We start from the raw sequence: 25883 nt of genomic DNA, 5'->3' as shown, positions 1-25883 counted from the left end.
GCTTTTCTAGCTTAAAACTGCACTAACACACACATATGGTTTTGAACACCATCTGCTGAAGACAATCTAGCCAAAGTTAAGCACTTTTAAATCCCATCAAGCATGTGCCTAATCCCCTCAGTGAAATAAGTGGGATTAAGCACCTCGCCATGGCTGGGTTGTGTCCAGTGGCCTCGGCCGATGCTTTCTGCCAACGTCTGAAATGAACTCCGATGGAGAACTAATGCCTTGATTTGCTTGTTTCCCTGTTCCCTTTCCCTTCTTGTCTACTCAATTTTATCCCTGCAGGCAGAGCCTGTGTTTTTACTTTCGTACGCTCTGGCCCCACATCTGTTTAACATATATATAAACTCCTTGATCCAACAGCTCCAAGCTTTAGACATACACTCCCCCAAAATAGCAACCAAAAGACTACCCATACTGCTGTATGCAGAGGATGCAGTCATTCTCTCCTTGTCTCAGATAGACCTAAGAAGAGCCTTAAAGGCCCTTGCCCGACATTGTAAGGAGGACCGATTACAAATCAATTACTCTAAATCAAAGATTATGATGTTTGCCAATAGCAACAAGATCCACAGATGGTATATAGATAACAATGGGATACAACAAGTCTCTTGTTTTAAATATCTAGGTGTCGTTTTCCAAGCTTCTGGAAGGAAAACAGCACAGATGAATTATATCTGCTCACTTGCCAAGAAAAGTTCAGCAGCCATTCTGAGGTTCTTTCGGACACGAGGAGGAAATTTTATTCCAGCTGCAATTAAACTGTTTGTGGCAAAATCGAGAGCGCAGCTCTTGTATGGAGCACAATTGGGACCATTTTCCAACTTAGCCATATATGAGAAAATACAATCGGGCTTCTTAAGGTCATTATTTCTGACACCAAGAAGTGTCTCCAATGCGACATTACGAATGGAGAGTGGATTAATTAGAATTGAAGCTCATGTGTGGCAAATTACTATATCTACCTGGCTTAGACTTAAGCTGACCCCAGCGGGGCTGCTTCCCCTAATTTTACAAGACAATTATCAGATGAAATGGTGGAACATTATCAAAGAGAAATTATGCACCTATGGGCTCTCTACAGAACATCTACTAGCCATAGGCTTAGAAAAAGCCAAAGACCTTGTTAAGCAGCGTATTTGGGATATTGAACTGCAGAACGATCTAAGCCAAATCCTATATATTTACCGTTCTCCTCAAGATATACAGGGCGGTGGCCCTGCAGCCTATCTGAGCTCCCTTACATATTATAAATGCAGGTGGGCGTTTACTAGGGCTCGCTATAATGTTCTCCCTTCCAAGTTCACAGAAGGCAGATATCAAGGAATTCCAGTCTCCCAAAGGTTATGCCCATGTGATTCTGGTGAGATAGAGACATCCTCTCATGTGCTTTTACACTGCTCGTTCTACTCAGAGGCCCGGTCAGGCTTAATCCATCCTCTACTACAGGACTTTCCAGGTAACACCGATGAATTTTATACCAAGTTCCTCCTTGCCAATAGAAACCCCTCAGTTACCTATAAGGTTGCTAAATTCTGCCACTTGACTATGAGGACACGTCGTCACCTATTAACCTCAGAGGACTGTTAAATCTCTGGGAGATGGGAACTAAGGATCTGTACTACTTTGTATGGTTGCTGTTGCTGAACTAATGTTGTGCTGGTCTTGGACCGTAATAAAGTGATTGATTGATTGATTACTTTTGTACAGCACCTAGAACATTAATAAACAATAAATAACTGAAAGACATTTTTATTTAGAACTGCTATATTTGACAACAAAAGTAGTAAAAGTTTTCTGCTGATAAAATATATCAGGTGCCCGAAGACTGCTGGTGAAATCCTTGAACTGAATAGACACAAATGCTAGTAGCCTGGGGACTTCCTCCTGAAAGTGATTAGTAAAAATACTTTTGGATCTTAAAGTTCTGAACTCTGCGCAACAGTGGTCTTCACTTGACAGCAAATAATGCACCATGGACAGCTCCATGGTGAAATCTTGCTAACAGCACCGTTAGTACAGAACTGTGTGTTGTTAAATGATGTCTGAGAGTTGCTTGAAATGTCAGCTTTCGGTACAGTCTGTATAGAAAAAGCACGGAATCCATGTGTAAACCGGCACATGCGCTGCTTAGACTGATGGGAAGGCCCCAAGCCCAGGGTTAGAGCAGAAGACGGAGCATCCAGGAGGGCCCAGGCTCAACTCCCCCCTGTGCCTCCTAGCAGATGATGGGAGCAACCTTTGCTGGAGAACCACTTCTAGACAGACTACGTAATGCTGGATTAGATGAACAAGGAGACGCAATACAGTTTTGCGTGGCTGTAAGTCCAACCTTAATTCAGAGGCACTATTTCCAAAAGCCGTTATTTCCAAAATCACTGCCACCACCTTAACATTCAAAAATTATCCAATGTGGTCTGTTTTTAGTGGCAAAGGAAGGAACAGAAACACAATTGCAAAAGTTATGTGAAACTGTTCCTTTTTGGGATCTAGGCCAACATGAAAAGTGGTCAAATATAAGACTATCATATCATCCCAGAGTGGAATGGTCCAATAGAAGCAATTGAAGCAGGTCCATGCAGTTACTCTAATGGCATCTAAATATTGCAAACAGTAGTCAGAAAAACCTTGAATATTCATCTTTCTAAGTATCATAGCTTCAATAATAATAATAATAATAATAATAATAATAATAATAATAATAATAATAATAATAATATTTAATTATTTCTTACCCGCCTCTCCCTTTGGATTGAGGCAGGGAACAACATTAGTACAACAAATCAACACATCTTAAAAATTCTTGATTTCACATTCATCTGGGTAGGCCTGCCGGAAAAGGCTAGTCTAATAATAACAGAGCTGCAAGTTAGCCACTTGATGCACTGTGGTAGGAAAGAGAATGTGTATGAAGAGACAACAAGATAATGTCAACGGAAAGGAAGAGATGCTTTTAGAAAAATGTTAAGAATTATTCCTTGTAACAACAGAGTGGTTGTAAAAGACAAGATGTAGACGTCAGAAACACATTTAGTGATAGTTAAGCATCAGTGCAAACTACCTGTGGAGATTTGAGCCCTCATTGGATGTTTATTTAAAGTTATCTCTGGCTTTGGTATAATTAGCTCTATTTCAGAGCAGACATCTGGGTTTCATTAATGCATTTAAGGGTGGAATTGAATCAGATCCACTTGCTCTGCAATTTAGCTAGATGGGTATTTTTGCCCATCTAGCTGAGGCATCAGGGGGGAAGGAGGCTGGGGATAACTTATATTCCCACTCCCCCGGTTCCCTCCCCTCCACACCAACCAGCATGCCCCCACTTTCCCTTCCCTATGAGGTTGCCTTTGCCACCTCAGAGAGGCAGCCTGAACAGTTTTCTCTGCGACAACTGTGAGGGGAGGGGGAGCTCAGACTCCTGCATCTTAGGTTAGATCACTGTCTCCATGCTCAGATCCAGGAATACCAAAAAAACCCAACCCAATGGCCCCATAATATTGCTCTCTAAGACTCCCTAGGTGTGCATTTTTAGTATTCAGAGGGTAAGGTGTAATTTGGATTTAGTATTTTTGGTGGCATGTTTGTTTTAATATTATCATTAATTCTGGTGTTTACTGTTGTGCTGTTTTTATTTTTTGAGCTGCCTTGAGCAGTGGCCTAACAATATTTTTTATAAATATTTTTTAATAAAGGATAATAACAAAGTACTATTCTATTTAAAACTCAATAGATTTGCTATTCTTAATTTTTTCTGAAGGATGGGGGAAATTGATTCCCAGCAAATGGTTTGAACATGCTTATTCAGCATCCATAATGTTTTTTGAATCTGTCTTCATCTGAATTTGTGTTGCAGTTGTCGTTGTTGTGGAAGGATTGTGCGTGTGCATGGAAGTGATTTTGGAAAACATATTTTTCACTCCACAAGTGGTTCTTTGGTTCTTACATCACAGAGAGCCCACATTATCTTGATATGTGATTCGTAAGTGTATGTAAATTAACATTTTTAAAAAAATACATAAATAAATCCATCTACAGTTCCGCTTGGATGAGAAACACCTCCAACTTGATTCACTTAAGAGGGCTGTGACTATTTAAGTGACTGAGCATTTTGTGAGCAATATTCTTGGTGACATTTATGTCCTTTCCCACAGAGTCGAATGGCAGAGAGCCTTCGTCTTTTTGACTCCATTTGCAACAACAACTGGTTTATCAACACCTCCCTCATCCTCTTCCTGAATAAGAAGGATCTATTGGCAGAAAAAATCCGCCGCATCCCGCTAACAGTCTGTTTTCCTGAGTACAAAGGTCAAAACACTTACGAGGAGGCAGCCGTCTATATCCAACGTCAGTTTGAGGACTTGAATCGCAACAAGGAGACCAAGGAGATTTACTCACATTTCACTTGTGCCACTGATACAAGCAACATCCAGTTTGTGTTTGATGCGGTGACAGATGTCATCATTCAGAACAACCTCAAGTATATTGGTCTTTGCTGAGGGTCCTTGTAAATGAGTCTGATTTCTTAATCTGATGCAAAAGAGGTGAACCACCTCCACTCACAGTGGAAACAACGGGGCAGCCCTTGGAAGGGAGCAGTCTGAAGTACATTCACAGAGCCCTTCAACTGCCTACACATGCTTTTGCAAAAACAAATGTCTTCGAGTGTGCAAACCTCCCACAAAATGGTGAGATTTTGAACTGTATGGAAGTGTTATCACTACAATCACGTCGTCACTGGATCATTCTATCTGTTTCATTTATTTTTTCTTGAGATGGTAGAGCTACTATGTTCTATGTATAATAAGACAGATCATTGTTGTTACTGTCCTAAAAACCATTTTACTGTTGGGAAGATGCAAGACTGGTGAGAGGGAGACGGGGGCTGCACTGCGATTTCCCCTACACAGAAAAAGAAGGCTTCTTCCAGTTGAGAGAATAGCAAACAGGCATATCTGAGTGAAGTGTTCCTTGCCCACATTCTGGTATAACAGCCTGTAGATCATATACAAATGGATCTTGTATATACAGGCACATAACTTACAGCTAATACGAAGTACATACTAGCTATACACGTTATCTTTGCATCATGGTTTATTGTGACTATTCTCTGCCTGTTAAAGGAACTGGTAGTGCAGAAAGTTCCCACTCTGACCCTGTGTAGCCCTTCCTGCTCAGATTCCAAATATGCAGCGGGGGGTGGGGGGGAGAGAGAAAAGATAGGAAGAAAAAAATGGGAAATTAATGGAATGGAATTACTAAATATGAGATTAGGCCAAATTAAGGTCAGTGTTTGTTCTACTACTGAGAAATTTTATATATTGGAAGTTTTCTTTTACATCTGTTTTTGCCAAATAATTGTGCTGTTTCACAAAAACCCTGAAAGTTTAATAAGTAGTTGAGGTTTTACAGATATAAAAAGTATAAGATTTTGTTTTTTAAATTATTGATTTGTGTCTGGATTTTATGAGTGTGCCAACGGACAATCCTATTCCATTGCTCCAAGGAAATCCTGAGAAGTAGGGATGGCAACATTTGTAACAGCTTTTCTAAACACAGGAGCCAATGAAACTGTATAATAATATAGCCTTTTCAGTCTCTTTCTTTTCTTTTCGGTGTTTATTTTTTTAAAATGTGCTGTAATTATTAGGTGAACAGATGAGTGATATGAACAATATTTAAATGTCTTGATATTTAAATTTTTAAAACTTAGTGGAATTAAAGAAATGGAAGTGATGCATTTCTCCGCTCCCTTTCATCCTGTATACAAATAATACAGGCTGACATATTATTCTATCAAATTTACAGTTAAGTTTGAATGCCTGAGAAGCTCTGTGCAACTTTACTGGAAAACCTCACATGACTCATATGACTAGTGGTCATGTGACACCTTCTTCTCCCGCTTCTTACATACTTCAGTGTAAACTAAAGGTGTAAATATACATTCAAGAATTGTAAAGCACATGAATACACTCTTCCATCTCTCTCTCTCTCTCTCTCTCTCTCTCTCTCTCTCTCACACACACACACACACACACACACACACACACACCTCTCCTCCCTCACTCAGTTTCCAGCTGTATGAAGATAAGTGAGAATTTCAGCCAAGGGCTTTAAGTAAAACGTAAGAGAAAACAATGAATGAAAACAAAGTTACAGGCTGTCTACTTTAAGAAAATAAATAATCTGAACGATCTCAACTGGTCCATGGTGTGCTCATTGTTTGTAGATCTTATGATTCAAAATTACACACAGCTGGGTTCCCACTTACTTTGGTACAAACCTGTGTTCTTCTGAACTAAAAGCCACTTTAGTCCTTAATACTTACTCTTCACGTAACAAAGTCAGTACTCTCTTTAACAGGAAAAGGAGGGCAGATTTGTTTAGAAGGGGCTGAAGCATCTCAAAATTGTAGGGTACCAATGGCTCTTTCTGGCAGACTCTTTCCCAGGACAAGGTTTCCTAACTCGTGGTGGCACCTCTCGCAAGCACCGTGGATTTAAGGGATGATGGCTGTTAAAGGGCTGCATTTCTCAGAATTGCTGGCTCCAGTGGGAGCCAATGCGGTGGAATATAAGGCGGGTTTAGGGACCAATTGAAAACCAACTGTGGAGTCAAAAAGGCAAAATGCCTGAAAAAGGATTGTGTACTTCCAGGCATAGCTTTTATTATGCAGTCGTTCTGCCTCATTCAAATAATTTCCTTGGGAGTGGGGATGGAGAGAGGGGGCAGTGCTCACATGACACTGGGCTTTTCTACGTGAGTTATTTATTGTGCACTTATCATTCCCTACTCATGGTTGTTTTATGAGTTCTTTAGACAATGTTGTGACACTCCAGTTTCGCTTCTGTGTGCCTGTTCAGACAACACACTAAGCCATGATGGTTAAGCGTTTATGATCTTGTGGCCTCCAGACATTGTTGGATTTACAATTCCCACAATCCCTTACCATTGTCTGGATTGATGGAAGTCCAACAACAGCTGAAAGGTCATAGAATAAAATAGTCTATTTAAAAATAAAAGGACACTGACAATGGTGGAGTGATGGGATGATGGCCAGGAAGGAAAACTTCCATCCAAAGCAATTCTGTGATCCAGTATGAGCTTTAGCAATAAAGATTTCATTTCATTGCAGTTGGCATAGGCAGTTTTGCAAAATAACAACAACAACATCAACAACATAAGAAGGAAAAGAATCAGAACTAGAGTACAAGCTGTGGCAGATCATGGGACACAGCTGCTCCCCTTTGTGCGAATAGCCTGCATGTCTACATTAATCCCAAATGGTTTATTATCAAATAAGTTTTCTTAGGCAATGGCTTCCTTCTTGTGAAGTTCACAACAAGTGTAGCACCTGCTGAAATGGGCTGTTGCCTATTGAAGCTCATGTCAAGATTAACAACATAAGCAGCAGTCCTGCACATCGTCACATGTGAGGATGCTTCATCGAAAATCAGTGAGATTTACCTTTGGGTGGGTAGTGCTGTGCAGGACATGGGGTGCTTCCAGATGAGGCTGTTTATCATGAAATTACCATACTTAATTTACAGAATTTAATGGGGGGCCCAGACAACACTGTCTTCCACTTGTAAATTTCTTACACTTTCCCATGGGATCTTGTTTTTTCTTCCCACAAAAAACCATTAAGGAAAAGACGAATTAGCTGCCCAGTCTCTTTTGAACGGTAGCACTAAATCCATCCACTTGCCTTTGCTCTCCAAGTTCTCAGCACTTGTGTGTTTTCCGTCAAGTGTACATAAAATTCCACAATCCAACGCAATCCTAAACCAAATTTCAAGTTTTGAAGTAGAAGCATTCTACCATTAACTCCTCTGCCAGACAAACTAGACTGAGGGTGTTGCTAGACGAGGCCTTAGCGCGCTTTGAGACCCAGTTTCCCTGCTGTGCATCCAGATGACACACAGGGGAATCTGGGCCCAGGCCGCACTGAGGCCTCCTCTAACGCGCCATAAGCAAAGTTGCTTATGGCGCGCCTTTTTCGCAGCCCCGGCCTGAGGCCGGGGCTGCGGAACATCTAGGAAGGTCCGTGGCTTTTTGCGGCTACTCGCGAGTAAGCGAGTAGCTGCGAAAAGCTGTGGACTTGGCACAGCGCTCATACGAGCGCTGTGCCCATCGTGCCGGGGGGGTTGATCCCGGGGACGGGGAGATGGGGGAGGGAAGGCCGGACCGGTAGGAGAGGGGGATGGCGGAGGGCGACACACGGGAGATGGCAAGTGGGGGCGACGGAGGGCGACACATGGGAGACGGCGAGGGGATGGCGGAGGGCAACAACGGGGATGGCGAGGGAGGGCGGATGGGGGGGCTTAAGTAAAAAAAAAACCTTACCTTGTCTGGTGGCTTCGGGCTCCATTAAAACAAAACAAAAATGGCCGATGCTGCAGGGCTTCTGTCGTCCCTGCGCGTTGGCCGTCTAGGAGGCTGGGCGGCGCGCATTAAAGTTAGCGCGCCGTAGCCCCGCCTCCAGGCCGGCTCAGCTGGCCTGGTCTAGCAGGGCCCTGAATCTGACCTTTCTGCAGTATTTATGATAGGAGTGTCTCCAGTCCTGCTTTTTTGAAAGAGTTCAAAACACTTGGCAATGTTAATAGATGTAAGCAGCAACAGTGTCCAACCTACTTAATTAGGGAGTTGTTTCACTGATGGCATTAGGGGGGACAGTAGGGGCAACTGCTTAGAGATACTGCAGAGGTGAAAACAGTACAGGTAATTAATTGCCCCTATTGCCCTGATGTGGGAAGATTTATTTTGTTATTTATTATATAATCCTTTTCTGCCTTTATTAGAAATACCGACGGTGACTTACATCACAAATGAATAAAACCCACCACCATCTTTCCTTCTAATATCTACTCATACTTCCTGAGCTTGTGCTTCTGCTGACGTAATCCACCCATAAAAGTGAAGCACCAGTAGGCTCAACATATAAACATAGGATTTGCAGTCGTTAAAAAAGATCTTTAAGAAAAATAACCTTGGGGGGGGGAGAGCTCCCTCAAAGCAGCCCCATCAGAGCTCAGAATGCTGAAAGGGTGGTGGTGGTAGTGGTGGAAAGGAGCGGAGTGGCTGAAAAAGGAGGAGGGACAGAGACATATAGATATCAAGGGTACAAAGGACTATCGTAGTGTAGACCGTGAAACTATTTCCCCCAGTGATGGAAATGTGAGTTGCCCATAGACATCAATGGACAAATCAAAGATTTTAACGTAGTGGGGATTAGGCACATGTGTGTACACCCCACCCCACCAACAACATCAAGCACCCCCCAAAATATTTAGGAAAAATGGCAGAGGGAGAGACCAAACTGCCCAATGTTCAGTGCCCACAAAATACTGACGGGTTGGGATGAAGGGAGGATGAAACGGAGAATAGTGGAGGAGGGCATGGCTAACTGAATGCAAACACTGCACTGCAACATTTTGTTGCAGATCTCACTTTTCAAAGCACAGGAGACAGCAGCTGTGAACCCATAACGACAGGGGAGTCTGGCAGTGTATCAAATAAAAGTCAAACGTCCAGCAGAACTGGAAAGTATTCAGTTTAGGACAAAATGACATCAAAGAGCGAGCCACACTGATTTCCCAGGGCCAGGCGTCAGGTCCCATTCTGCATTCCCACCAGACAAACCTCAGATGGCAGTGGGAGGCACAACAGAAGCCAGCCCTTTCGGTCAAGAGTGGGGAACTTCTTTCACCTGAGGGCTGAATGAAACGCCAGAGGAGCGCTCAGGGTGGCCATGCCCATGGTGGAGAGGGCTGAAGGGGCAAGGCCAAAGCATGAAGAAATGCCTGTTCTAGATGGCCAGGGACTAAGTCCTTAGCAGAGGTATTTGCCTTTCTGGAGCTCCCTGCCGGCATGTGTTTCTGGGGTGGACCTGGACCCCACACCAGCAGCGCTCCTTTCTGCTGCTAGAAGCGCAACTCCGCCCATCCTCACCCCTCTCAGACAGCCATCTGAGGGGGTTAGGGTTCCTCTGCCCAGCAAGAACTTCAATTGGCACTATGCCCTTGCACTCGTTAACATTAGTGCAATACAGTGGCGAGTGCTCTTGCACACCTCCTGTTCACTTTAATGGGGCTTGTACTTGAGTCCTTCCTGGTAGATTGCACCCTCTGGCTCTCATATTTCTGTTGCTGTCACCTTCTGGGGAGGCTACCTCACCTTCCTTGAGAGAGGGCAGGGGGACTAGACTCTGAAGTCAAGCATTAAAGGCCCAATTCCTCCCTTCCATGACTCTGCCAAAAGAACAGTTCGCTCCAGTGAAATTTTCCAGCCTTGGTATTAGGGGATAGCATCATAAAGTATGGTGATTAAGGAAATTTTATTTATTACATTTATTTATTATATTTTTATACCGCCCAATAGCCGAAGCTCTCTGGGTGGTATAGGAATATTCTTCCCATAAAAGATAATTATAGAACAGATTGCATAAGCTTCCTTAGTTTGTCTTTTTGTTTTGCTTTAAATTGGGTGAATCCGTGTAGGTATGATATGTTTTTTTTACAGAAGTTTTATCACTTTTATCTAGTACTTCTACAGTTACCCATCTACTTGTTGTGACTCAGTGGTGCTGGAGGATTACTGTGTGGCACTGCAGCCATTGCACTACGGTGTCCCACAGGATTCAGTCCTGACCCCAGTGTTAGCTAACATCTGCATAAAACTACCAGGAGAAGTCATCTGAAGCTTTGGAGTGAGATGCCATTAATATGCTGATGACATTCAGCTCCACTGCACTTTGTCTCCAAGGAAGCAGTCAACACCCTTGAATATTGCTAGGTTTGATAATGGGCTGTATGAGGGTGCAGATGTTGAGATTAAAACCAGAAAAGACAGAGGTGCTGTTGCTCAGTTGAAACTGGGATTTAACCTGTTCTGGGTGGGGTTGTAGTCCCAATGAAAGATCAGGTTCATAGCTTAGGAGTGCTCCTGGATCTTACACTGTTCCTGGATCTTCAGGTGGGAGCACTGGCAAGGAACACGTTTGCACAACTACGGCCATTTCTGAGTTGAGTCTGATCTGACCACAGTATCCATGTCTTTGCTCCATCACGATTACATTACTGCACTGCATTCGATGTGGGCCTTGAACAGTGTCTGAAATGTTCAGTTGTTGCAAAATGCAGCACCTATGCTGCTCACCGGTGCACAGTACCATGATCACATCACCCCAATGCCGAAAGATCCGCACTGATTGCCAACTGTTTTCTGGGATCAAGTCAAGGTTTGGATTTTAACCTTTAAATCTCTAAACGCCTTGGGGCCTAGCTATCTGAGGGACTACTTATCTCAGGATAAGCTTACTTGGTTACTAAAATCAGTAGGAGAGGCCATTTTGAAGAAGACCCCCCCACACACACACACACACTTGCAGAGGCACATCTGTCAAGCACACAGGAAAAGGGCTTTCTCCTGTGTGTCTTCCAGACTCTGGAACACACCTAGGTGGAGTTACGAATGGCCCCCACTCTCTCTGCATTGAGGAAGGAAGTGAAGGCACATCTTTTTAATTTGGCTTTTAAAAGTATTGTTATGGTTTTTAATGCTTTTTTTAAGGGTTTGTGCGTTTTATTTTTCAGATTTGTTTTTGTAAACTGTCCAGAAAGGTGGTATAGAAATATGTTAAATAAATCAATTCATTACTCCAGCAATCTAATGTGCAGGCTTAAATGCCAGGGACAAGCTGGTAAAATCTTTCAAACCTGACACTTTTTCACCAGGTTTGTAAATAGTCCCTTGCCTAGTTGCCTGTGGCAGGTGAGAGTGTCCTCTGGTTGGCAAAGCAGGGAAGCTTTTGACAGTTGGAAGGAGGGACAGGTTTGCTTCTATTTTGGAATTCACTAGTCACAAAGAACCAGATCTCACCCTGAATGAATTAGCAGTGAATTGTTCTTTATGCAGAAGTTCTGAAGAGCAATTTGTAATGTTCTGGCACCACCAACAGACAATTGCACTTACTACTACACGGGATACAATAGATACATTTCTTAAATAATCAATCATAATTTATTTATATTTCAGTTCATTTCTTAAGTTTTGGGTGGTTTACGAAATTAAACCCCCTGAAATACAATATAATAATTAATATAAAACCCAAATAAGAAAAATATGACCAAAAGTAAATCTCATAACCCTTTTAAATATCATATGCTGCCAACTACCTGGGAGTAGAGGAAAGTCTTAATCCCTTGTTGCTTTCAAGCAGAATGATCAGGGCATCAGATTATTATTTATTTATTTATAATATTTATATACCGCTCCCCATTGAAAAATTTCGGAGTGGTATACAAGATAAAATGAAAATAAAAACAGAATAAAAGTTAAAACAAAATTTAAAAGAAGCAAAAACAGATCCAAGGCTGCATATTAAGGACAGGCTTCTTGGAATGAAGATGTTTTCAGGAGGCACGGAAAGGAGTACAAGGTTGGTGCCTGCCTGACCTCCAGAGGCAGGGAGTTCCACAGGAGGGGCGCCACCACGCTGAAGGCTCTTCCCCTGGTGGATTCCAATCGGAGGATGGATCTATGTGGGCCAGGAGCAGGCCCTCGGATGACCTCAGTGACCGGGCAGGTTGATAAGGGAGAAGGCACTCTCTCAGGTATCCAAGATACTATTATCACACCAAGAGAGGTGCTCCATCAAGTATTGTGGTCCCGAGCCATGTAAGCCCTTATAGGTCAAAAGCAGCACCTTGAACTGGGCTCAGAAAGGTAGAGGCAGCCAGATTTGGTGCTATATGTTCAGACCTTCTGGTCTCTGCTATCATTCTAGCCATTGCAGCTTCTGAACATCTATGAGGGCAGCCTCAAGTAGAACGCATTGCAGTAATCTAACTTGGAGGTCACTGGAGCATAAACTACTGAAGCCAGGTTATCTCTGGTGTGTAGTGGGCCACCAGCTGAAGCTGGCAGAAGGCACTCCTTACCACTGGAGTGACCTGAGCCTCTAGTAACAACAAGGACTCCAGAAGAACTCCCAAGTTACAAACCTGCTCCTTCAGGGGCAGTGCAGCCCCATCCAGAACAGGTTGAACACCCTCCATTGGGTCAGAAGAACCATGTACTAATAGCATCTCAGTTTTAGCCCTCATCCAGTTCATTGTCACAGTCAGGTACCAATTTAGCATATCCACAGCCTCACCTGATGATGAAAAAGTGAAATAGAGGTGTATGTCACCAGCATACTGATGACAATACACTCCAAAACTCCTGATGATCCCACTCAACAGTTAAATAGCATGGGGGACAAAACTGACTCCTGCAGAACCCCATACTGGAGAATCCATAGGGCTGAGCAATATCCCCCAAGCACCAACTTCTGGCACCGACCATCTAAGTAGGAGTGAAATCACTGGAGTGCCATACCTCCCATTCTCATTCAGACCATGGGCACAGAAAGATACTATGGTATTGAAAGCCACTAAGAGATCAATGAGAATCAACAGTTACACTACTCCCATCTCTCTCCCAATGTAAGTCATCCTACAGAGTCACCAAGGCTGTTTCATAACAAAACCTGGCTTGACCCCCAACTGAAATGGATCCAGGTAATCGGTCTCATCTAAGAGAATCTCGGGCAGGTTGGCAAGGACTTGGTTCAGGAAAGGAATATTTGCCACCAGCCTGAAGTTATTAAGATCTTCCGAGTCCAGGGAGGATTTCTTCAGGAGTGCCATTATATAGTGATATTAGTACACTTGGCATGTTGCATGGTAACAGAAGCAAAAGAAAGTCCTGCACTGATGAACATATGACCTAAACTGAAAACTATAGGGAGAGGGTGACAACAGAGGGAGGAAGTGGCAAAAGTGGGATAACCTGAATAGACAACAATAAAATACAATGGGTAACAGCAGGGTTTATTGCACTGAAATATCTAGTAATATGTAGATTTACATAAACTCAGTAATTCATTCAACAATCATGTAAGATGAGCCAATATTGTTACCAATATAAGCCAATATAATTACCAATATAATTACCAATATGAGCCAATATAATTAGCAATATTGCTAATACAGGTTAGATGCTGATGGTGAGTGACCACAGTGAAAGCTAGGAGTTGAACCTGGAATGTCTATCTCTTTACTATTATTCCAGCTCAGCAAAAAGAAGAGAATTACTTTAAGAGTCATAGAATCATAGAGTTGGAAGGTACCTCAGAGATCATTTAGTCCACTCCCCTACTCAATGCAGGTTCTGCACTGTAGGTAGAGCTCCAGCATCCCCGACAGATGGCCACCCAGCCTCTACTTCAATACCTCTGGCAAAGGAGAGCCCTCCACTTCCTGAGGCAGCCTGTCCCACTGCTGAACACCTCCGTTAAGAATTCCCTTCTAATGTTTAGCCAAAATCTGCTTCCCTGTCATTCCTACCCATTGGTTCTAATCCAGCTCATGGAAGCAAGAGAGAACAGCATCTTCTGCATGACAGCCCATCAGATATTTAGAGGCTGTTATCACATCTCCCCTTAATCTTTCCTTTTCCAGGCCGAACATGCCAAGTTGTTCAAACCATTCCTCACAGACCCCTCACCATTTTAAGGGAAAGTAACAGAAGTAAAAATACTTTCTAAACTTAGGTCCACTGCAGACAAATTTGCACACTCCAACACCTATTAATAACAGCAAATAAACAAACACAGACTCAGAGGGCATATCTACACTACAAACTTAAATCTGTTTAGATGGCATGAATTTTGCCAAAGAATCCTGAAATTTAATGAGGATGCTGAGAGGGAATGACTCTTAAATGAGTTTAAGCGTAAACACATCTTTTGTGGAAGGAAGACAAGGTGACTTGGGCTACCATCCTACTCAAAGGCAGGACCTACTCAAAGGCAGGACACCCCCATTTCCCTTCACACAGAGGTCAATCCATCCAGCCCCCATGACGTGTGGGCCACAAGCACTGGAGCTTTCTTGCATAATTAGCATAATTAGCGCCAGATGTCTCAGGCAAGAAAGCCAAGCCAGAAGCTGCAGGTTGAGGCAAAAACATCTGATTCTCTAGGCCAGAGTGCAAACAATTTCCTGAATCCAAATGTTACAATCACTCAGATACTGAGAAAGCCCAAGGCTAGCCATGAGATGTTACATGTGTATCACAAAACATGACATCAGCACAGATATTAGGCTCAAGATGCCAGATATATACATTCAAACTATATTTAGAAGAGTGCTGTACAGCACCATGTACATTGATGGTGCTATATAAATAAATAATAATAATAATAATAATAAGTGTTCTGTGTTATAAATATTCTGAAATTCTACTCCTCTTACCTGCAGGCAATTCTGACACTAGTTTCAGTGAATAATGCATGTTCCACCGACAGATGTCAACGGGATCATTCAAAAGCTGTGCCAGAGCTGGGATGACTTCATGTTTTATAAAACTGGTCCTACATTTAGAAAGTGTTTATGTTAGAAGTTAGTTACATAAACACATTGAACGAATATTTCTGGAACCAGGAAAATTTGTTGCAGAATACAACAGCTTAACTCTGTGATCCCAATAGTGGTGCCTATGGGCCTCCTCTCCCCTCGATTGCTACCAGAATCCCTTGAGCCTCTGGATTTTTTTATTTCAGCTTTGCAAACTTTAAAAGGGTTGATTGTTGTTTTTTAACCAGGAGACTGGCATGCTGCAAAACAACACACTGGACTCCAGCACCATCTTTCTTTCCAAGAATGCCTCTGGGTCCCACAGGCATTTTTAGAAAATAAGAATAGTGAGCGGCTGCAGTCAAGTACTTCATTCTGAATTGTGCCACCCATAAAAAAAGAAAAAAGTAAGCTCATGGGGTGGGTGTGTATGTATGTGTTTTGTGCACATTTTGCCTCTTTTTTATTTTTATATTGACCTGGTTTGCACATCATGACAACAGTGGTTGTTTAAACCTTGCTTTATTCGTGACCATACAGGAGTGAGTGAATAACTCAAATTTTTTACATTCATTGCTGGGTTAAAACTATGGGTTACTTCTCCCTCAAAAACCTAGAGGGCCAGATTTTGATGTCATGGCAAATAAGCTAGAAAAATGGCATTCCTGGGTTGTTTACCAAAGCAGAAACAAACAGCAGCAAGCAAATAATCTATGGTTTAAACCAACCACCATTGTCATGATGTACAAACTGCAACTCATAGAATCATAGAATTGTGGAGTCAGATGGGGTCACAAGGATCATCTAGTCTAACCTTCTACAATGTGCAGGAAAACCAGTTAAACCATCCATGAGAGGTGGCTGTCCAGCCTCTTCTTAAAAACTTCCAGAAATGGAGATGTTGATTTGTATATTAACTGGTTTGTTTATTTTGGTGTGGTTTTGCCTGTTTATTTTGTGGGTGTGGGTGTGGGTGTGATGTGGGTGTTTTACCTGTGTATGTATTTCTTTTCGTATCATCAGTTTGCTTTCTGTGAAATGGGTATTCTGTTGGGTTTGTTGGGTAAATAAATGATTTAGCATTTGGGGTTCAGAGCCTTAAACTCAGTTCCTTATCTGGGAGAACAACCCTGTGCCCACCAGACAGTGTTGTGGGGGCGGAGACAAGATAGTTCAGTTTCCTGGCTCTGAGCTCAGAGACAGGAAACCATGTTAGATGGGCAAAGTCACCCATCTAGCAGAAATGCAGGATGGCTGGAGCCACCCTGCACTGGATACTCGGCGGGCCCAGAGTTCAGAGGCTGCCGACTATCTGGATAGGATTGTGCTCTAACATACTTATCTATGAGCTCCATCAGCTTGCATTTTATGAAATGGGTATTTTGTGATTGGTCATATCTACCATAGCAGCCATTTTGTGAGAGCACCCAGGACATTCTTTCAAAATTCCTAGTGCGCCCACCAGCCCCAAAAGTTTTCAACAAATACTCACCTGCCAATGTTGTGTGTTGCCATAATATACAAGACTTCTGTTGTTTTTCGCCGCACTGTGCTGTCTTCATCTAAAAGCAACTTTTTCAAATTATCTAGAAACCCTGAAAGACATAATTGTATACGTTTATTTGATTTATACCTGCCCTTCAACAGATTTCCAGGGCAGCTTGCAAAAAGTTAGAATTTTGAATAAAAAAATGGAACAACCTCAGTTGAAGATCTTAGTGTACAGACAAGTGGTCCTTCTGGTATACTGTTCCCAAGCTGTGCAGGGCTTTAAAGGTCAAAACCAGCACTTTGCAATTAAGCCTAGAAATTAACTGGAGCTGGTGCAGTTGACAAAATATAGACCTTTAGAAGATGATCCTTTTGCATTCTTCATTTCAATAGTTAAACTAACAGCAGCTATAAACAATTGTCTCAATGCAAAAGGCTGAGGTACAGATTGCCCCTTACCCTGCCCTATGCACAGTGGCAACTGGAGCCCCCCCTTTCCCCACCAAAGTGCCCCCTGTCCCCACCCACTACTACTCCCCGAACACTTTAACAGAGGCTGTGGGAAGATAACTTAAATCTGGCCAGATCATAAGCCTGTGGCAGAAAGTCCTTGACAATGGAGTCCTGTAGGTGTCTACTTGGCAGTCAGTTCCACTGAGTTCAATGGGGCTTACTCCTAGGCAGCAACCCCAGTGCCCCAAAAGCCACAAACACTAGGCAGGCGTCCTTTTTTAAAGAAGGCCGTTTCAGAGGACCGTGGACGCCTGAAGGCCGAGCCCTCCAGGCCTCCCCGTGCCGTGTGGGGCGCTCTAGAGATGCCATAAGCCAGAGAGAGAGAATGGCTGAGTTTGGACGACACGCTAATCAACGGTTGTTTCCCAGTCTGTTCCTATTCCCCGCCCAGTTGATTAGCGTGTCGTCCGAACTCAGCCAGTGTATGTTCGTGAGTTTGTGCCGACCGCGGGCCTTGCGCTGGGCCGGGGGCCTCGCCCTCCCTTACCCAGGCGGATGGCTTCGTAGGCGTTCTCCGGGTCGTGCACCTGGTCGCACAGCGCCATCAGCGCCCGCTGCCGGGTCAGCAGCTCGGGGTCTTCCAGCTCCTCGTTGAGCTTCGGGAGCGCCCTCCGGCCGAAGGCGAGCGGGGCTTTGGTGGGGTCGATGTCGGGGGGCAACTGGGAGGAGATCCGCGGGTGCGCCATCCTCCGGGCAGGCTCCGCGTCAAAAGACACGTGTCTGAGTCGTCTTGGGAAAGCTGCAATTTAAAGGAGGGGGGTTTAAAACACGCGGCCCGGAATAGTAATAATGCAGAAGTATATGGAGGTTTTTTTTTTAAAGCGTAGCCAAAAAAACCAAAGTTAAGCAAAAAGTTTAATTTAGGGTTAGGAAGCAAAGATAATAACTGGAAAACGTTCCTTCCTGGCGCAGACGCGGCGGGGCCGGGACGGGGCCTAAGGAAGAGCGAAAGGGGCCACCCCACCCCCCCCCCGCCAAGGCGCGCCACTCGGTTGCTAGGCGACAGGGACGCCGGTTTCTGCGAATACCAGGCCGCGCCCGAGCGCAAACGCCGCCATCCGCGCCAGCGGCGCAGGTTCGGAAGCGTTGGTTACGGCGGAGCGCAGGTTCCGGAGGGCGCCGAGGGGGAGGCGAGGGGCGCGCCGAAGCACGTGGCTGGAGAGGGGGCGCCCTCGCTCGCCCCCCGCCCTCGGGGACGCCGCTGGCCCCTTGCAAGTCAGCTTAGCGGGTCTCGTTGTGCCTTGCGATGCAAAGCGGCGCAGACCTCTAGCAGGTTCGCGGTGCCGTCCGATGCGCGTCTGCCCAGAAGCAAACCGGCCCGCTAGGATTTGCTGCCGGGGAAGTGTGCCTAGGACGGGACTGTCGCACACCCAGAACGCCACCCCGGCCGAGGGGTGTAAAGGACAGGCTGCATCGCCCGAGGTCTCCTGGGAGACGCCGTCCGCCCGCTCGCCCCGACGTGCAAGTCCCGGATGGCTGCCGGGCTTCCCACTTGCCAAGGAAGGCAGGCGCGCTCTTCGGAAAGCCAGGGGGGCTTCGGGCTTGAGGCGCTGAAGGCTCCCGTTGGACAAGGGCGGGCGGGGCGGAAAGGGCCCCGGCTCCTGCTCCTGCTCCCCGAGGTCGCAAAATGACCTTGGGTGACCTTGTGGAAGTAAAAAAAGGGGCATTCATTCTGGTGGGCAGCGAAGAGGAAGGCCAGGGGCTGCTCCATCCAGCGGCCTCCCCAGGCCCGCTTCTGGCAGAGGAAAATGAGAAGCGGAGGGCGGGGAGGTGAAAGTCGCCTCTGTTGCTCCCTCTGCCAGAGGCTTCCATCTAGCAGGGGGTAAAACCCCATAGCGTTGTACATTGTAACAGGAATTCAAATACATCATAAATACAAAGACGTGTATATAAAATATATAAAACTGTTAAAACCAAATACAACACCATTGTTTATTTATTCATTATGCAATTTATAGATTGAGTACTCTATCTGCAAAATATCTCAAAGTGGTTCAACCTCAGCTAGAGGTAAACACTGCAGATTAATTGCTAGCCTTGGACTGGATTTGTGCTGCTCTGCTGCTCGTTTTGGGGATTTGGTGTTTGGTAGAAAGTAACAAAAATGCAGAATGATATATGCAACCATCCCAGTTTACGGTGCAGCAGGGGCCATAGCAGGGAGCCCCCGCCCCCAGCCCCTGCCCCCTGTTGAAGTGCCACAGACCACAAGATTGTAAAACTTGGGTGAGGGAGAAGCTTTGCTGAATCTCCCCTTATATTTATTTATTTATTTCATTTTTATACTGCCCAATAGCTGAAGCTCTCTGGGCGGTTCACAAAAGAGAGGAAAAGCACTTTCAGGAGTGGGCTGGAACCCCCTTTCCCCAAATTCACATTTCTAACCTTGGTAAACACCTGCCAAGGTTCTTTCTGCAGCAGCTGTGCAGGGGAGGGGGTTGGAATGCTGAATTCCCCCCCCCCCCATGCTCTCCCTGGGCCATAGGATTGTGTCCTCAGAGATACTTTTTAAATACAGGAAGAGCTATGTAAATCTATTAAATAAATCACAAAATAGAATACCCTCTCACTCTTTGAAATTAAACATCTCTCCTCAGCCCAGAAAGGGTACAGATTTTGCCAAGTAGATCATGGGGAATTCTTTTAAGTGACAGGAAAGTACAGAAACAATGGAGCTGAAACATTTCACCTCTTAAGTCTAGAAAGCCCCATTTGAATGTCTAAAATTCAGAATATTAACTATTTCAAATAAAATAGGTGCTTTAAGTATGTTGTCTTTTTTATATTTAAAAAAATTTTTGAGTGAAAAATGATGTACTTGTCTTTTAACTGAATATGGAAGTAATGCTTATATCCAACTATGTTTTAATTTATGGAAGTCATGCCTCTGGTCTAGTGCTTAACATTCATTCCTTATTGGTCTGTTTGAAAGCTCCTTTTATAATGTAGTTTGAGTCAAGATTCAGTCCTGGAACACATGAAGTATTTAAACACTTTCAGAAGCACATGGTTTGAGTGCCCCACATTCAGCTGTTTGTTAGGATGAAAAGCACGTGGTTTCCATGATAATGGTTCTGCACCACCTTAGTGGTACTTATTCTTAGTGATGCTAAATTTGATTACTACCAGAAGCAACTTCTATTTTATTCCACTAATGACGGTGCCACACGTAGGTTGAAGTAAAATGAGAAACTCTGCACATGTTTTGAATATTTATTTTTTTTAGTTCTCAGCGTTGGCAAACTTTTTTTTTTTTAATATACTGACATCAGGAAGGTAGCAGCTGTAAATCATGGAGTTGTGGGGGTGGGGGCACCTGCCCTTTTTGTGCTTTGTTTCTCCCTCATCCCTCATATGTTTTTTCAGTGAAAACGATTGTCAGTTGTAATCTTACGCAGACTCTTTGCGTAAGATCTATTGAACGCAATGAAAGTTGCTTCTGAGTAAACATGCGTAGAATCCAGTCACACCACATATGTTGACCTGGGGAGCTGGTGGGGTGGGAAGTAAATTGACATGATCACCTAAAGCCCACCTGCTGTAAGGCCAGAGTCTAAAATGGGCCACGTGGACCAGTAAACAGGAGGAAGCAACGGGCAGCAGAAGCCCGCACACATTTTAATACCTTGATTTGCTTTGTGCTGCCCCCCACACCACCAACCATCTGCCGAATGTTGACAGACCTCATCATCCCCAGGGGCTGGCCTCTCCCCCTCCTTGAGGGAGCTAATAGTGTACATAAGTGTGTAAATTCTGGCTTTCCTGTGAGCTGTGGATGCACATTGAGTAAATGTTGGAAGAAGGGGGAAAGAGAGGGGGTTATTAGAATCATAGTGGTGAAAGGCACCTCAGACACCATCTAGTCCACCCCCTGCCATTGCCACCCATTGTTCCTAGAGCTCCCCTCTGGAACCTTGGGGTAGCAGGCAGGTAGCAACATAGCTGTGGGGCAGCGTCCAAGGGAGTTGAAGTTATAAGAGCCATGCTGGATCAGACAAAAAGACCCATTTAATCCTTCATTCTGTTCCCACAGTAGCTAACTAAACGCCTATGGGAAGCCCACAAGTAGCACATGAGTGCAACAGCACCCTTCTGCCCATGTTCCCCAGCAACAGGTGTTGAGAGGCATACTGCCTGTTGATAACTGAGGTGTAACGTAGAGCCATCATGGCTACTAGCCATGGAACGATTTTTCCTCCATGAACATGTCCAATCCCCATCCAAGTCGATAGCGTTCAATACATCTTGGGGAATCAAATTCTATAGCTTAACAATGTGATGTATGAAGTAGTAGTTCTTTTTACCTGTGCTGCATCTCCCACAATGGCCACGACAGGGAGACAGGCAAAACTGCTTCGTTAGGGAGTTCCGTCACCTCGGTGCCACCACTAAGAAGGCCCTCTCCCAAATCCCAACAAGTTGCTGCTCCTGGCAGGATGCTGAACTTGTCAAGTGGGCACACTCACGTGGCAGGAGATGGGCATTTACGTATTCTGGACCCAGGTCATTTAGGCTTGGGAAGCCCTTGCAATATCAGCTCTGCTGCATCAGCCCTCGTGACATATTCCTAGCCAAACAGCAACCCACCCACCCCAAAAGGCTCCTGCCTGCATATTTCCTCAGCCATCCCATAAAGAAGTATGGCATACTGGGATTTCAAAATGCAATGTTTTTATGGTTTTAAGTGTTGCATATTCATAGAATCATAGAATAGCAGAGTTGGAAGGGGCCTACAAGGCCATCGAGTCCAACCCCCTGCTCAATGCAGGAATCCATCCTAAAGCATCCCTGACAGATGGTTGTCCAGCTGCCTCTTGAAGGCCTCTAGTGTGGGAGAGCCCACAATCTCCCTAGGTAACTGATTCCACCGTCGCACTGCTCTAACAGTCAGGAAGTTTTTCCTGATGTCCAGCCGGAATCTGGCTTCCTTTAACTTGAGCCCGTTATTCCGTGTCCTGCACTCTGGGAGGATCGAGAAGAGATCCTGGCCCTCCTCTGTGTGACAACCTTTTAAGTATTTGAAGAGTGCTATCATGTCTCCCCTCAATCTTCTCTTCTCCAGGCTAAACAGGCCCAGTTCTTTCAGTCTCTCCTCATAGGGCTTTGTTTCCAGACCCCTGATCATCCTGGTTGCCCTCCTCTGAACCTGCTCCAGCTTGTCTGTGTCCTTCTTGAATTGTGGAGCCCAGAACTGGACACAGTACTCTAGATGAGGCCTAACCAGGGCCGAATAGAGAGGAACCAGTACCTCCCGTGATTTGGAAGCTATACTTCTATTAATGCAGGCCAAAATAGCATTGGCCTTTCTTGCAGCCATATCGCACTGTTGGCTCATATTCAGCTTGTGATCTACAACAGTTCCAAGATCTTTCTCGTTTGTAGTATTGCTGAGCCAAGTATCCCCCATCTTGTAACTGTGCATTTGGTTTCTATTCCCTAAATGTAGAACTTGGCATTTATCCCTATTAAATTTAATTCTGTTGTTTTCAGCCCAGCACTCTAGCCTATCAAGATCACTTTGAAGTTTGTTTCTGTCTTCCAGGGTATTAGCTATCCCACCCAATTTGGTGTCATCTGCAAATTTGATCAGCGTTCCCTGCACCTCCTTGTCCAAATAATTAATAAAAATGTTGAAGAGCACTGGGCCCAGGACTGAGCCCTGCGGCACCCCACTCGTTGCCTCTCCCCAGTTTGAGAAGGTTCCATTGATAAGTACTCTTTGAGTCTGATTCTGTAGCCAACTGTGAATCCACCTAATAGTTGTTCCATCTAGCCCACTTTTAGCTAGTTTGTTAATCAGAATGTCATGTGGTACTTTGTCAAAAGCTTTGCTGAAGTCAAGATATATGACGTCCACAACATTCCCGCAGTCCACAAGGGAGGTTATCCTATCAAAAAATGAGATCAAATTAGTCTGACAGGATTTGTTCCTGACAAATCCATGTTGGCTTCTAGTAATCACTGCATTGATTTCAAGGTGTTTACAGATTAACTTCTTCATAATCTGCTCCAGAATTTTCCCAGGGATGGATGTCAGACTGACTGGTCTGTAGTTCCCAGGTTCCTCCTTTATGCCCTTTTTGAAGATAGGGACAACGTTAGCCCTCCTCCAGTCATCCGGCACCTCACCCGTCTTCCATGATTTTGCAAAGATAATAGACAAAGGTTCTGAGAGTTCTTCTGCTAGCTCCTTCATTACTCTAGGATGCAGTTCATCGGGCCCTGGAGATTTGAACTCATTCAAGGAAATTAGGTGTTCTTTGACCATTTGTTTATCAATCTCAAACTGCAATCCTGCCCCCTCAACTTCTGCTTTACTTTTTCCAGGGGGGTCATAGACCCGCTTTTGGGAGAAGACTGAGGCAAAGTTGGAATTGAGCACTTCAGCCTTTTCTTTGTCGTCTGTTATCAATTTGCCATCCTCATTCAGCAGTTGAACCACCATTTCTTTCCTCTGTCTTTTACTACTCACGTATCTGAAGAAAGCCTTTTTATTGCTTTTAGCATCCCTCGCTAATCTCAGCTCATTCTGAGCTTTAGCCTTCCTGACGCCATTTCGGCACTTCTGTGCCACTTGTCTGTACTCTTCTTTTGTAGCCCGGACTTCCTTCCACTTCCTATATGTATCCCTTTTTGTTTTCAGGTCATCTCTAAGCTTTTTGTGGAGCCACATTGGTTTCCTCTGTTGTCTTCTATCTTTTCTCCTTGTTGGAATTGTTTGTAACTGTGCCTTTAAAATTTCATTTTTTAAATACTCCCACCCATCCTGCACTCCTTTTCTCATTAGGCTCATTTGGCATGGGACCTTACTTATCATAGTTCTGCGTTTATTAAAATCAGCTTTCCTAAAATCCAGAGTACGTGTATGGCTACGCTTGACTTTTGTCTCCTTCATAATCAAGAATTCAAGTATGACGTGGTCACTTTCCCCCAGAGTTCCCGTAACTGCCACTTTATCCACTAAGTCATCCCTATTGGTCAATATCAAGTCAAGGATTGCCGATCCTCTAGTTCCTTCCTCCACTTTCTGTAGGAGAAAGTTATCACCCACACATATCAGGAATTCCTTGGAAGGGCCGCTTTTGGCAGTAATGGTCTCCCAACAGATATCAGGGTAATTGAAGTCCCCCATCACTACTACATCACACTTCCTTGAAACACTGGCAATTTGTTTCTCAAAAGTTTCATCTTCGTCTTCTCCTTGATTGGGTGGTCGGTAGTAGACTCCGATTATCATATTCTTTTTATTCCTAGCCCCATTTATTTTAATCCAGACGCTCTCGACGGGGCTCCCAGTCTCATCCGCCTGTATTTCTGTGCAGGGATAGGTATTTTTAACATATAGTGCAACTCCACCTCCCTTTCTATTTCTTCTGTTCTTTTTGAACAAGTTATATCCTTCAATTGCTGTATTCCAGTCATGGGAGTCATCCCACCAAGTTTCAGTTATACCTATCAAGTCGTATTTGCCTTCATGTAATAAGAGTTCAAGTTCATTCTGTTTGTTTCCCATGCTCTGAGCATTAGTATATAGACATCGAAGACCATGTTTTTTATAGTCTGGCTTTGTTCCTACATTGTTGCAGACACTATTTTGGGACACTGTTGGAGCTGTTCTCTGTACTGTGGTGCATTGGCCTTCATCCATTGTTGCCTCGAAATTTACGTCTCCCGCCCCCGTAAGATTCAGTTTAAAGCCCTCCTGATGAAGTTCTTCATGCTGTGGCCGAACTCATTCTTTCCAGCCCTTGTGAGGTGCAACCCATCCCTTGCCAACAGTCCATGTTCCAAGTAGCGTAGCCCGTGGTCCCAGAATCCAAAACGCTCACGATGGCACCACCTTCGAAGCCAGTCATTCATCCGGAGTATTTCCCCCCCCCCCTTTCTAATCCTCTTCCAAGAACCGGGAGGATGGATGAGAATACTACCTGGGTCCCAAAGTTCTTCAGTTTCCTTCCCAGAGCTTCAAAGTCTGAAATGATTTATTCGTAGCTCTGCTTGGCGACATCATTTGTTCCCACATGGATGAGAAGAAAGGGGTATGTGTCCGTGGGCTTTATGAGCTTCGGTAACCCTTCAGTCACATCTCTAATCTGTGCTCCAGGGAGGCAGCACACCTGGCGAGTCCATGGGTCTTCACGACATACTTGGGTTTCAATCCCACCCAGCAGGGAGTCTCCCACAACGACTACTCTTCTCTTCTTCTTGGTTGACCTACCTTCTGCCTCTTGGTCATTGTTGCATTGTGTCTGCTATACTTCTTCCTCTGCAAACTGTCCTTCAGTCTCATTCTCCAGAAGCTGAAAGCGGTTGCTTAACTCTAATGGTTCCACCGGTGCAGAATGCCTTCTAGTTCTTCTGCTCCTAACTATCACTCTTTTCCAGAGAGTTTCCTCTTCATTGGCTTTCCTCCCCTCAGCATACTCCAGTTCCGCTTCAGCTGGCTGTTGCTCTTCAATCTCGTGTGCTTCTTGTTGC

General features: G+C 44.4%; 2 protein-coding genes across 2 annotated transcripts in view; one reads left to right on the top strand and one right to left on the bottom strand.

Annotated features, from left to right (window-relative positions):
- Positions 1–6190, top strand: part of GNAZ (G protein subunit alpha z) — a 68736-nt gene extending 62546 nt beyond the window's left edge. The window contains exon 3 of the mRNA XM_063144020.1: positions 4155–6190. Coding sequence (XP_063000090.1) covers positions 4155–4499 — 345 coding nt within the window. The 3' untranslated portion in view covers positions 4500–6190. The remainder of the gene's footprint in view (positions 1–4154) is intronic.
- RSPH14 (radial spoke head 14 homolog) overlaps positions 1–18091 on the bottom strand; it is a 98855-nt gene extending 80764 nt beyond the window's left edge. Inside the window, exons 1-3 of the mRNA XM_063144024.1 lie at positions 17893–18091; positions 16894–16996; positions 15300–15418 (exon numbers count right to left, since the gene is read on the bottom strand). Coding sequence (XP_063000094.1) covers positions 15300–15418; positions 16894–16996; positions 17893–18091 — 421 coding nt within the window. The remainder of the gene's footprint in view (positions 1–15299; positions 15419–16893; positions 16997–17892) is intronic.
- Positions 18092–25883: the final 7792 nt, after the last annotated feature.

The sequence above is a fragment of the Elgaria multicarinata genome, chromosome 18 (assembly GCF_023053635.1).
Source record: "Elgaria multicarinata webbii isolate HBS135686 ecotype San Diego chromosome 18, rElgMul1.1.pri, whole genome shotgun sequence".
Classification (NCBI taxonomy): domain Eukaryota; kingdom Metazoa; phylum Chordata; class Lepidosauria; order Squamata; family Anguidae; genus Elgaria; species Elgaria multicarinata.
This window is presented reverse-complemented; position numbering and strand designations above follow the sequence as displayed.